This window comes from Oncorhynchus kisutch, linkage group LG16 (genome assembly GCF_002021735.2).
Source record: "Oncorhynchus kisutch isolate 150728-3 linkage group LG16, Okis_V2, whole genome shotgun sequence".
In the NCBI taxonomy this organism is placed as follows: domain Eukaryota; kingdom Metazoa; phylum Chordata; class Actinopteri; order Salmoniformes; family Salmonidae; genus Oncorhynchus; species Oncorhynchus kisutch.
Genome location: NC_034189.2, coordinates 3,495,134 through 3,506,923, shown reverse-complemented (window position 1 = coordinate 3,506,923; position 11,790 = coordinate 3,495,134). Strand labels below are relative to the sequence as shown.

The following is an 11,790-nucleotide window of genomic DNA, read 5'->3' as shown; positions in this document are numbered from 1 at the left end:
GGCTGTGTGTGTAGTTGTGTTATTAGTATGGGGCTGTGTGTGTAGTTATGTTATTAGTAGTAGGGCTGCATGTGTAGTTGTATTAGTAGTAGTTGGCTTCGTTTGTAGTTGTATTTGTAGTAGGGATGTGTGTGTAGTTGTATTGGTAGTATGGGGCTGTGTGTGTAGTTGTATTAGTAGTATAGGGCTGTGTGTGTAGTTGTATTAGTAGTGTGGGGCTGTGTGTGTAGTTGTATTAGTAGTATAGGGCTGTGTGTGTAGTTGTATTAGTAGTGTGGGGCTGTGTGTGTAGTTGTATTAGTAGTATAGAGCTGTGTGTGTAGTTGTATTAGTAGTATGGGGCTGTGTGTGTAGTTGTATTAGTAGTATAGGGCTGTGTGTGTAGTTGTATTAGTAGTGTATGGCTGTGTTTAGCTGTATTAGTAGTATGGGGCTGTGTGTGTTGTTGTATTATATGGCTGTCTGTGTAGTTGTGTTGTTAGTATGGGGCTGTATGTGTAGTTGTGTTATTAGTATATTGCTGGTTGTGTAGTTGTATTAGTAGAATAGGGCTGTGTGTGTTGTTGTATTATATGGCTGTCTGTGTAGTTGTGTTGTTAGTATGGGGCTGTATGTGTAGTTGTGTTATTAGTATGGGGCTGTATGTGTAGTTGTATTAGTAGTATGGGGCTGTGTGTGTAGTTGTATTAGTAGTATGGGGCTGTGTGTGTAGTTGTATTAGTAGTAGGGCTGTATGTAGTTGTATTAGTAGTATGGGGCTGTATGTGTAGTTGTGTTATTAGTATGGGGCTGTATGTGTAGTTGTATTAGTCGTATGTGTAGTTGTATTAGTAGTATAGGGCTGTATGTAGTTGTATTAGTATTATTGGGCTGTATGTGTAGTTGCATTAGTAGTAGGGCTGTTTAAGTAGTTGTATTAGTCGTATGTGTAGTTGTATTAGTAGTATGGGGCTGTGTGTGTAGTTGTGTTATTAGTATATTGCTGTGTGTGTAGTTGTATTAGTAGTATGGGGCTGTGTGTGTAGTTGTATTAGTAGTATGGGGCTGTGTGTGTAGTTGTATTAGTAGTATGGGGCTGTGTGTGTAGTTGTATTAGTAGTATGGGGCTGTGTGTGTAGTTGTATTAGTAGTATGGGGCTGTGTGTGTAGTTGTATTAGTAGTATGGGGCTGTGTGTGTAGTTGTATTAGTAGTATGGGGCTGTGTGTGTAGTTGTATTAGTAGTATGGGGCTGTGTGTGTAGTTGTATTAGTAGTATGGGGCTGTGTGTGTAGTTGTATTAGTAGTATGGGGCTGTGTGTGTAGTTGTATTAGTAGTATGGGGCTGTGTGTGTAGTTGTATTAGTAGTATGGGGCTGTGTGTGTAGTTGTATTAGTATTATGGGGTTGTGTGTGTAGTTGTATTAGTAGTATAGGGCTGTGTGTGTAGTTGTATTAGTAGTATGGGGCTGTGTGTGTAGTTGTATTAGTAGTATGGGGCTGTGTGTGTAGTTGTATTAGTAGTATGGGGCTGTATGTGTAGTTGTGTTGTTAGTAAGGGGCTGTATGTAGTTGTATTAGTATTATAGTATTATATATATTAGTAGTATCGGGCTGTGTTTGTAGTTGTATTAGTAGTATTTGGCTGTGTGTGTATTTGTATTAGTAGTATAGGGCTGTATGTGTAGTTGTGTTTTTATAATAAGGCATGTGTACTTGTACTAGTAGTATATATCAAATCAAATCAAATGTATTCATATAACCCTTCGTACATCAGCTGATATCTCAAAGTGCTGTACAGAAACCCAGCCTAAAACTCCAAACAGCAAGCAATGCAGGTGTAGAAGCACGGTATAAGACTGTATAGGGCTGTATGTGTAGTTGTATTAGTAGTATGGGGTTGTGTGTGTAGTTGTATTAGTAGTATGGGGCTGTGTGTGTAGTTGTATTAGTAGTATGGGGCTGTATGTGTAGTTGTATTAGTAGTATGGGGCTGTGTGTGTAGTTGTATTAGTAGTAGGGCTGTATGTGTAGTTGTATTAGTAGTATGGGGCTGTGTGTGTAGTTGTATTAGTAGTATAGGGCTGTGTGTGTAGTTGTATTAGTAGTATGGGGCTGTGTGTGTAGTTGTATTAGTAGTATAGGGCTGTGTGTGTAGTTGTATTAGTAGTAGGGCTGTATGTGTAGTTGTATTAGTAGTATGGGGCTGTGTGTGTAGTTGTATTAGTAGTATAGGGCTGTGTGTGTAGTTGTATTAGTAGTATGGGGTTGTGTGTGTAGTTGTATTAGTAGTAGGGCTGTATGTGTAGTTGTATTAGTAGTATGGGGTTGTGTGTGTAGTTGTATTAGTATTATGGGGTTGTGTGTGTAGTTGTATTAGTATTATGGGGTTGTGTGTGTAGTTGTATTAGTAGTAGGGCTGTGTGTGTAGTTGTATTAGTAGTATGGGGCTGTGTGTGTAGTTGTATTAGTAGTATGGGGCTGTGTGTGTAGTTGTATTAGTAGTAGGGCTGTATGTGTAGTTGTATTAGTAGTATGGGGCTGTGTGTGTAGTTGTGTTAGTAGTGTTATTGTGTCACCTTAATAAAGATGTTGTGCTTGTCCTCTTTAACTCTATCTAGGTTACGATGAGTAAACAATCCCAATTGTTTCAGAATGTTTGATGTGATAGTTTTGTTGTCGTCAGGTCGTCGTCAAGGCTGGAACGTCGGGTCCTGTGCTCCAAAGGAATGGAGACCACAGAACCAAAACAATGAGGTCCTTGATCCCCCTGCAGTTAGATTCCCCTCTTCAGGCTTGAAATGATTGAACATGTCTGGTGTAATATGACTTTTCTATTTGTTTGTATTCAGTACTTATGAACTGCGTAATACACTACATATCTGGGCCCTTTTTGACAAAGTGTCTCACAGTAGAACTTCCTTATTCACAACCCAGTGTCCTCGAATAGAACCAACTTGGATATATTATATACATGATCATGATGAATAACAGATGGGATACAGGTGATCATGATGAATAACAGATGGGTTACAGGTGATCATGATGAATAACAGATGGGTTACAGGTGATCATGATGAATAACAGATGGGATACAGGTGATCATGATGAATAACAGATGGGCTACAGGTGATCATGATGAATAACAGATGGACTACAGGTGATCATGATGAATAACAGATGGACTACAGGTGATCATGATGAATAACAGATGGGCTACAGGTGATCATGATGAATAACAGATGGACTACAGGTGATCATGATGAATAACAGATGGGCTACAGGTGATCATGATGAATAACAGATGGGCTACATGTGATCATGATGAATAACAGATGGGCTACAGGTGATCATGATGAATAACAGATGGTCTACAGGTGATCATGATGAATAACAGATGGGTTACAGGTGATCATGATGAATAACAGATGGGCTACAGGTGATCATGATGAATAACAGATGGACTACAGGTGATCATGATGAATAACAGATGGGCTACAGGTGATCATGATGAATAACAGATGGGCTACAGGTGATCATGATGAATAACAGATGGGTTACAGGTGATCATGATGAATAACAGATGGGCTACAGGTGATCATGATGAATAACAGATGGGCTACAGGTGATCATGATGAATAACAGATGGGCTACAGGTGATCATGATGAATAACAGATGGACTACAGGTGATCATGATGAATAACAGATGGGCTACAGGTGATCATGATGAATAACAGATGGACTACAGGTGATCATGATGAATAACAGATGGGATACAGGTGATCATGATGAATAACAGATGAGATACAGGTGAAGGGCACACAAATATATTTGTGGGTTATGACATTTAAATTGAGTTAAATGTAACTTTCTGAACTGTTAGCATTAGGCCAAAGTTTTTAAGTAATACATACAGTGTTGGTTTTTTTGTTGAGTTTCGGATATATTGACCAAATTATCAGGAAAGTTGTGGACATATTTTCCATTCAAATTCAGTAAAAACAGAAAGCAAGAATCACACAGTGACCTTGTTCCTCCAGTCTGGCGTCAATCACTATCAACGGATTGGAGTTTAACCCATAACATTCTGATTCAATTCTAGAGACCATCAACCCAAATGTCCCAGACAGAACAGTGGAAATCAACCCAGATGTCCCAGACAGAAGAGTGGAAATCAACCCAGATGTCCCAGACAGAACAGTGGAAATCAACCCAGATGTCCCAGACAGAACAGTGGAAATCAACCCAGATGTCCCAGACAGAAGAGTGGAAATCAACCCAGATGTCCCAGACAGAACAGTGGAAATCGTGTGTATTACAGAAAGGTAACACATTATTAAATATGATGAATATTGTTTTAATCTCTAATATGATTATGCACTTTATTCATTTTAAATATTCCCGGTACAAAGTCAATTCAGGAAGTGAATTTAAATTCCATTTCAACTTAAAGGATGATAGAGAGAGATAGAGGGAGGGGTCTGACTGGATGGGTCCTTAAAAAGGAGAGGAGAGAGAGGAAGAACTCAACTCACAGGCAGGACAGTCAGAGAGAGGGACAGAGAGAGACAGAGAGAGATAGAGAGAGAGAGAGACTAGAAGTCAACTCACAGGCAGGACAGACAGAGAGAGGGACAGAGAGAGAGACAGAGAGAGAGAGAGAGAGAGAGAGAGAGAGAGACTAGAAGTCAACTCACAGGCAGGACAGACAGAGAGAGGGACAGAGAGAGACAGAGAGAGAGAGAGAGAGAGAGAGAGACTAGAAGTCAACTCACAGGCAGGACAGACAGAGAGAGGGACAGAGAGAGAGACAGAGAGAGAGAGAGAGAGAGAGAGAGAGAGAGAGAGAGAGAGAGAGAGAGAGAGAGAGAGAGAGAGAGAGAGAGACTAGAAGTCAACTCACAGGCAGGACAGACAGACAGAGAGAGAGAGAGAGAGAGAGAGAGAGAGAGACTAGAAGTCAACTCACAGGCAGGACAGAGAGAGAGAGAGAGAGAGAGAGAGAGAGAGAGAGAGAGAGACTAGAAGTCAACTCAGACCAAGACAGAGAGGGAGAGAGACCCAGTGAAGACCTTTGAAGATCTCTGAAGAAGTGAAGCTACAACTAAAGACTTCAGAAGGTGAGATTTCAACATCTGTTCATCTAATACTGTACCTGACTGCATCCCAAATACAACCATTTTCCCTTTGTAGAGCACTACTTTAGACAAGGGCCCTGGTTATATGTAGCTCTGGTCAAAAGTAGTGCACTACATAGGGAAACTCTGTACTAGGGACACAAATGGGTGAACGTTTTGGACCGAGTTTAGGAACTGCTGTGCTAAGGAATTCAAGGAATATCAATTACAGTAGATTAGCCTAGTACACATGAATATGTACTCACAGATTGGGGTCCCCAGGACCGAGTTTTCTCACTGAACGTGTCTTGTCTTGTCTGTCTGTCTGTCTGTCTGTCTGTCTGTGTCTCTCTCTCTCTCTCTCTGTCCCTCTCTCTCTGTCTCTCTCTCTCTGTCCCTCTCTCTGTCCCTCTCTCTCTGTCTCTCTCTCTCTGTCCCTCTCTCTGTCCTCTCTCTCTCTCTCAATTCAATTCAATGTTTCACAAGGGAAAATAAATAAGCATAAATATCTCTCTCTTTGTCTCTCTCTTTATTTCGGTCCCTCTCTTTCTGTCCCCCCCCCCAGGAGACAATCACCATGGCGATGTTGACCACTCTTCTGCTTCTCAGCACTGTCTTTGCTCTGGGAGATGCAAGGGGTAGCAGAGGTATTCTGACCCAAGGTTTTGTTGACCTGTTCACACTCATGAGATGCAATTTGATGTCATTGTCGCGACCTTAACCCAACACCTACTAGTGACCTAGATTTTGGCTCGACAGTCACTGGACCCCGAGCTCCTGGTTGGGGCTCCTGACGGATTCGCTATTCATAGTTCTGAATCTGATCTAGGATTCAATCCACATCGTTCAGCTTTACAGCGCTGAAATGTTCTGAAACTCTATTCAATCTGGTTCGTTCAGTTTGAAATTAAAAGGTAATGTTTCCTCTTTAGCAGAGACAGCATTCACGGTAAACGCTGCATGCATACTGCTCAATCTGAAATGACCTTTACATTTCTAGCATGGAATCTGTAATGCTGATTGAATAAATCCCCAAGACTTTTAACAAGCACGTGTCTCAATACTCCCTCTCTCTGTATCTCTCTTTTTGTTGTAGGAGATCGGCATAATCACTGTGACTCTGAGGAAAATCATTTCTCCTCTGAAAGATCGACTCAGAGGAAAACAGTTCTCCTTCGGAGGAAATCATTCCGAAAAGTGAAACATTATCGAGAATGTCATATACTGTTTATGTGACAAAACGTAAAAGAAAAACAAAATTTAGAACAGACCTACCGCTTCTTAGACTGGCTTTCAATGAGAATGACAGATCTATAACTCACATTTCTATGCAAATTTGGTCATGTTGCCCGAAAAGTTACATTTCAAAGTGAATCGGTTATTTTTCAACAACACACGATTAGCCGTGGTGTGATGCTCAGTAACATCACAGCTGGAACGCACTTTTGACGGATCAGATTGTCTGGTGGGAACTAACCATTTCATCATGTAATTTAATAAGATCTCTCTCCCCCCTTACAGAGTGGCATCACAGAGTCTGCCCATACGGCTGGCCCAAATACGCAACACACTGCTATCACTACTTCCCCTTCATGACCACATGGCCAGAGGCAGAGGTACCTGGATGTCTGCTGTACATAATTGAGATTATCTGTGTGCATGATGTTACCTGCATCTTATGCTAGTTGGAGACATTTTCTAGAAGCCTGGTCTGAAAAGCACTATAGTTGGCTAGAGGGGATGCTATTTCCATCCCTGTCTGGTGGTCATACAGGGTTTCAGTTGACTCTGTAGGTTTAATCTGTGTTCAACAGGGTTGAGAAACTATATCATGACGTGCTATTTCTTATCTTTATATTCTACCTCTGTTTCTCTCTCCCCTCTCTCTGTGTCCCTCTGTGTCTCTCTGTGTCCCTCTGTGTCTCTCTGTGTCTCTCTCTCCCCTCTCTCTGTGTCTCTCTGTGTCCCTCTGTGTCTCTTTGTGTCTCTCTGTGTCTCTCTGTGTCTCTCTGTGTCCCTCTGTGTCTCTCTGTGTCTCTCTGTGTCTCTCTGTGTCTCTCTGTGTCTCTCTGTGTCTCTCTCTCTCCTCCCTCTGTCTCTCTCTGTCTCTCCCCTCTCTCTGTGTGTCTCTCTCTCTCTATTTCTCTGTCTGTCTTTTTTTGCTCTAACCAATAGTGTGAAAAAAAGTGTGTGTGTGTGTGTGTGGGTAAAGAAAGTAAAGAAATAAAACAACAGTAAAAAGACATTTGAAAATAAGAGAAGCAAGGCTAGAAACAGACACCTGTTAGTCAGGCTGATTGAGGTAGTATGTACATGTAGTTAAAGTGACTATGCATGTATGATATACAGAGAGTAGCAGCAGTGTAAAAGAGGGGTTGGAGGCGTGACACAATGCAAAGAGTCTGGGTAACCATTTGGGTACCTGTTCAGGAGTGTTATGGGGGTAAAAACTGTTTCTGTCTCTCAAATTCAAGCTGCTTTATAGGCATGAAAAACATTGTGTTGCCAAAGCAACAATACAATATACATTGTAACAAAATTATAAATGATAGAAAATAATAATACAAAATTAAATACAAAAATAATAACAAATAAAATGGTAACAGTCAATAGTAGAAATGTAATAAATATAAAATCTCTCTCTCACTTCTTCTGTCCTCTCTCTCTCTGTCTCTCTCTGTCTCTCTCTGTCTCTCTCTCTCTCTCTCTCTCTCTCTCTCTCTCTCTCTCTCTCTCTCTCTCTGTCTCTCTCTCTCTCTCTCTCTCTCTCTCTCTCTGTCTCTCTCTCTCTCTCTCTCTCTCTCTCTCTCTCTGTCTCTGTCTCTCTCTCTCTCTCTCTCTCTCTCTCTCTCTCTCTCTCTCTCTGTCTCTCTCTCTCTCTCTCTCTCTGTCTCTCTCTCTCTCTCTGTCTCTGTCTCTGTCTCTGTCTCTCTCTCTCTCTCTCTCTCTGTCTCTCTTTCTTTCTCCCCTCTGTCTCTCTCCAGAGGAAATGTTTGCACTTGGGAGGTAACCTGGCATCAGTGCACAGCCTTCCCCAGTATCGTTTCCTTCAGTCTGTCATCAGGAAGAGTACCAGGAAAGTCCAGCGCACCTGGATAGGAGCCAACGACGCCATCAAGGTCAGAAACACCGTCTGTTCAACACTCCTGGAAACATATAGGATGCATTGACTACAGAACCTTAACCCACAAATTCTGAAAGCCCTATTGAAGTTAACCTCATGTCCAACCTCAGGTGGACCTCAGCAGCCAACATCCAGTGAAATTGCCAAATTCAAAAAACAGAAATACTAAATAATTAATATAGAAATTCATCAAACATACCTGTTATACATCGGCTTAAAGATGAACTTCTTGTTAATCCGGTGTGTCAGATTTCAAAAAGGCTTTACGGCGATTATCTGAGAATCTTCCTCTTCACATTTCATTTAATGTTAAGTGTTCAATAAAGTAACTCTTTATATCCATAAACAAAAAAAATCCACAGTCACAACAGGCACGAAAAATCAGAAAAAGTATCAGTAAAGTTTAGTAGAAACATGTCAAACGATGTTTATAATCAATCCTCAGGTTGTTTTTTATTCATAATCAATAATATTTTCAACCGGACAATAGCTTCATCAATATAAAAGGAAAACATGACTCTCGGTCGCACACATGAAAAAACCTCTGGGACACTGCAGTGTCCACTCATTCAACGTGCTCTTACTCCCTAATTTTTCAGAATAGAAGCCTGAAACAGTTTCCAAAGACTGTTGACATCTAGTGGAAGCAATTTGAGTCCTAAGTCAATGGATACTGTAATGGCATTCAATAGAAAACTACATTTTTTTTTTTTTAAATATCACTTCCTGATGGATTTTTTCTCATGTTTTCGCCTGCCAAATCAGTTCTGTTATACTCACAGACATTATCCAAATATACCAATTATATGCATATCATAGCTTCTGGGCCTGAGTAGCAGGCAGTTTACTTTGGGCACGCTTTTAATCCGGAGGTGAAAATAGTGCCCCCTACCCTAATGAAGCCACATACCAGTTATTTTCAAAGCTTGTTACCTAATATTACAAACACTGTCTAGCTTCAAGCCATTGTTAAGTCATGCTTATCTCATAGATGGTCAGTCTCATGCTTATCACATAGATGGTAAGTCCTGGTATCCATAACTCTGTCTAGGAATCTGAGTGGTTACATTTCTCCTGGCCCATCCCTCAGCTTTTTACCCAAACAGTGGTTTGCCTCTTTAAAGACAGTAACTAGAGTGTGTATATATAGTGTTTACTGTCTGCTAGTGATGCATCGTCCTATGTGCTCTGTAGGAGGGTCTCTGGCTGTGGAGCGACGGGTCCAGGTTTAACTACCAGAACTGGGCCCCGGGTCAACCCTCTAACTCTGACCACTTTGTTGTGAAAGACAACACGAACGACCAGAAGCATTGCACGGAGATGAACTATGGAGGTACAATCCTGTCACCAGACTAGTTTCCTGCTCATTATACATCAAACATTTGGATAGAAGTTAAATACATCTTAAAGGGAATTTGTTCCTTTTTTAGCTACATATTTATAAAACAAAGATAATACCTAACTCTCTTTGTTTCTCTCATTCCCAGCTTCTCGCTGCCAGAACGATGCCCCATGCTGGTACAAACGTCCCTTCCTGTGTTCCAGAAAGCGCTGATGTCCACATTTTGGAAGAGACGACGTTGGAGAATCTCTCTAAAGATGAGATTGTTTTAAATAAAGGCACCATCTGCAATGTTACCCTTTTGTTCAGTGGTCATTTATACAAAACACCAGCTGGATCCAACTATTAAACTCTGTAGTGTGAAGTAAATAACATCTTTGGTAAAATAAACTTTAAACAGTTGCTTCTCAGTTTGTGACACGTTTGATTGTCGTCAACATTTTCTACATTTTCAAAACAATTGATCCCCATCATCATCATCACCTCCATCGTCAGATCGATTAATTATGTTCTCAAATGTTTTACACCTGTCAAATCGTCTCAGATATCCTCATGAGGTCTAGGGCTGGGGTCAGGGGTTAATGGTGACTGTACTGTCTTCCACTCAACCAAACTGGAACACAGTGGTTCTCAATCGCTGAGCAAATACTGCCACCTTGTGGTCATTTAAAAACAGACACTTTTGCTTCTGCTGGTATTCAATGACAGTAGTGGTCTGCTATAGGTAGATTTAGAATGGGGTCAGGGTTAATGGTTTAACTTCTTGCGTCGAACCATCCCGGATCCGGGATCGTGAATACAGCCTCAAGCTCATTACCATAACGCAACGTTAACTGTTCATGAAAATCGCAAATGAAATGAAATGAATATGCTAGCTCTCAAGCTTAGCCTTTTGTTAACAACACTGTCATCTCAGATTTTCAAAATATGCTTCTCAAGCATTTGTGTAACAGCTAGCCCAGCTAGCGTAGCATTTAGCGTTAGCATTAGCAGGCAACATTTTCACAAAAAACTGAAAATCATTCAAATAAAATCATTACCTTTGAAGAACTTCAGATGTTTTCAATGAGGAGACTCTCAGTTAGATAGCAAATGCTCCGTTTTTCCTGAAAGATGATTTGTTTAGGAGAAATTGCTCTGTTTGGTGCGTCACGTTTGGCTACCAAAAAAAACGTTGTTTAGAATCAATCCTCAAGGTGTTTTTCACATATATCGTTCGCTGAAAGCCTCCTCTCAATCACTGGATGACTGCGTGCAGCTTGCATTCACAGCCATATAAGGAGACAATGGAAAACAGAGCTTCAAAAATTCTGCCCATTTCCTGGTTGAAGTTTCATCTTGGTTTCGCCTGTAACATGAGTTCTGTGGCACCCACAGATAATATCTTTGCAGTTTTGGAAACCTTAGAGTGTTTTCTTTCCAAAGCTGCCAATTATATGCATAGTCGAGCATCTTTTCGTGACAAAATATTGCCCTTAATACGGGCACGTTTTTTTATCCATAAATTAAAAGAGCGCCCCCTATATCCAAGAAGTTAATGTACTGAACATTAGTGGTTCTATGAGCAAATACTGCCACCTAGTGGTCATTCATTAGTCCTAAAAACACTCAAACACACACACACTACTGTTGCTGGTATTCAATGACAGAATAGTGGTCTGCTATAGTTGACAGAAAGGAGGAGAGGAGTAGCGTGGAGAGGTAAGCAACATCAGTAAAATAGTATGTATTAGAATGAATGAAGAGAAGTTGATATTTCAGCTGTAGCCTCGTCTATAGCTATTATTATATTACAGCCAACTCAGAGAGTCTGTAGTAGATTAGCTGGTTTTCCTTTCTCCTCCTGGAAATGAACTGTAGAAATACAGTTGATGAAACTGCACAGCTACATTGTTGACTAGTTGATGAAACTGCACAGCTACATTGTTGACTAGTTGATGAAACTGCACAGCTACGTTGTTGACTAGTTGATGAAACTGCACAGCTACATTGTTGACTAGTTGATGAAACTGCACAGCTACATTGTTGACTAGTTGATGAAACTGCACAGCTACGTTGTTGACTAGTTGATGAAACTGCACAGCTACGTTGTTGACTAGTTGATGAAACTGCACAGCTACGTTGTTGACTAGTTGATGAAACTGCACAGCTACATTGTTGACTAGTTGATGAAACTGCACAGCTACGTTGTTGATTAGAGATCTAATGAGCTGGGCCCATGTCTGTTT

General features: G+C 40.8%; 1 protein-coding gene across 1 annotated transcript; it reads left to right on the top strand.

The window, feature by feature from the left end:
- Positions 1-5,673: 5,673 nt before the first annotated feature.
- On the top strand, positions 5,674-9,775 carry LOC109882688 (galactose-specific lectin nattectin-like). The gene is made up of 5 exons (XM_031793055.1): positions 5,674-5,743; positions 6,618-6,712; positions 8,081-8,215; positions 9,415-9,553; positions 9,708-9,775. The coding sequence occupies exons 1-5, from the start codon at positions 5,674-5,676 to the stop codon at positions 9,773-9,775; spliced, it is 507 nt and encodes a 168-aa protein (XP_031648915.1).
- Positions 9,776-11,790: the final 2,015 nt, after the last annotated feature.

Bases quoted from the DNA above. Each gene is read 5' to 3' on its own strand.
- LOC109882688 (XM_031793055.1), top strand. From the start codon at position 5,674: ATGGCGATGTTGACCACTCTTCTGCTTCTCAGCACTGTCTTTGCTCTG. The intron at 6,713-8,080 runs GTACCTGGATGT...GTCTCTCTCCAG, and splicing joins CCACATGGCCAGAGGCAGAG to AGGAAATGTTTGCACTTGGG. The intron at 9,554-9,707 runs GTACAATCCTGT...TCTCATTCCCAG, and splicing joins CACGGAGATGAACTATGGAG to CTTCTCGCTGCCAGAACGAT.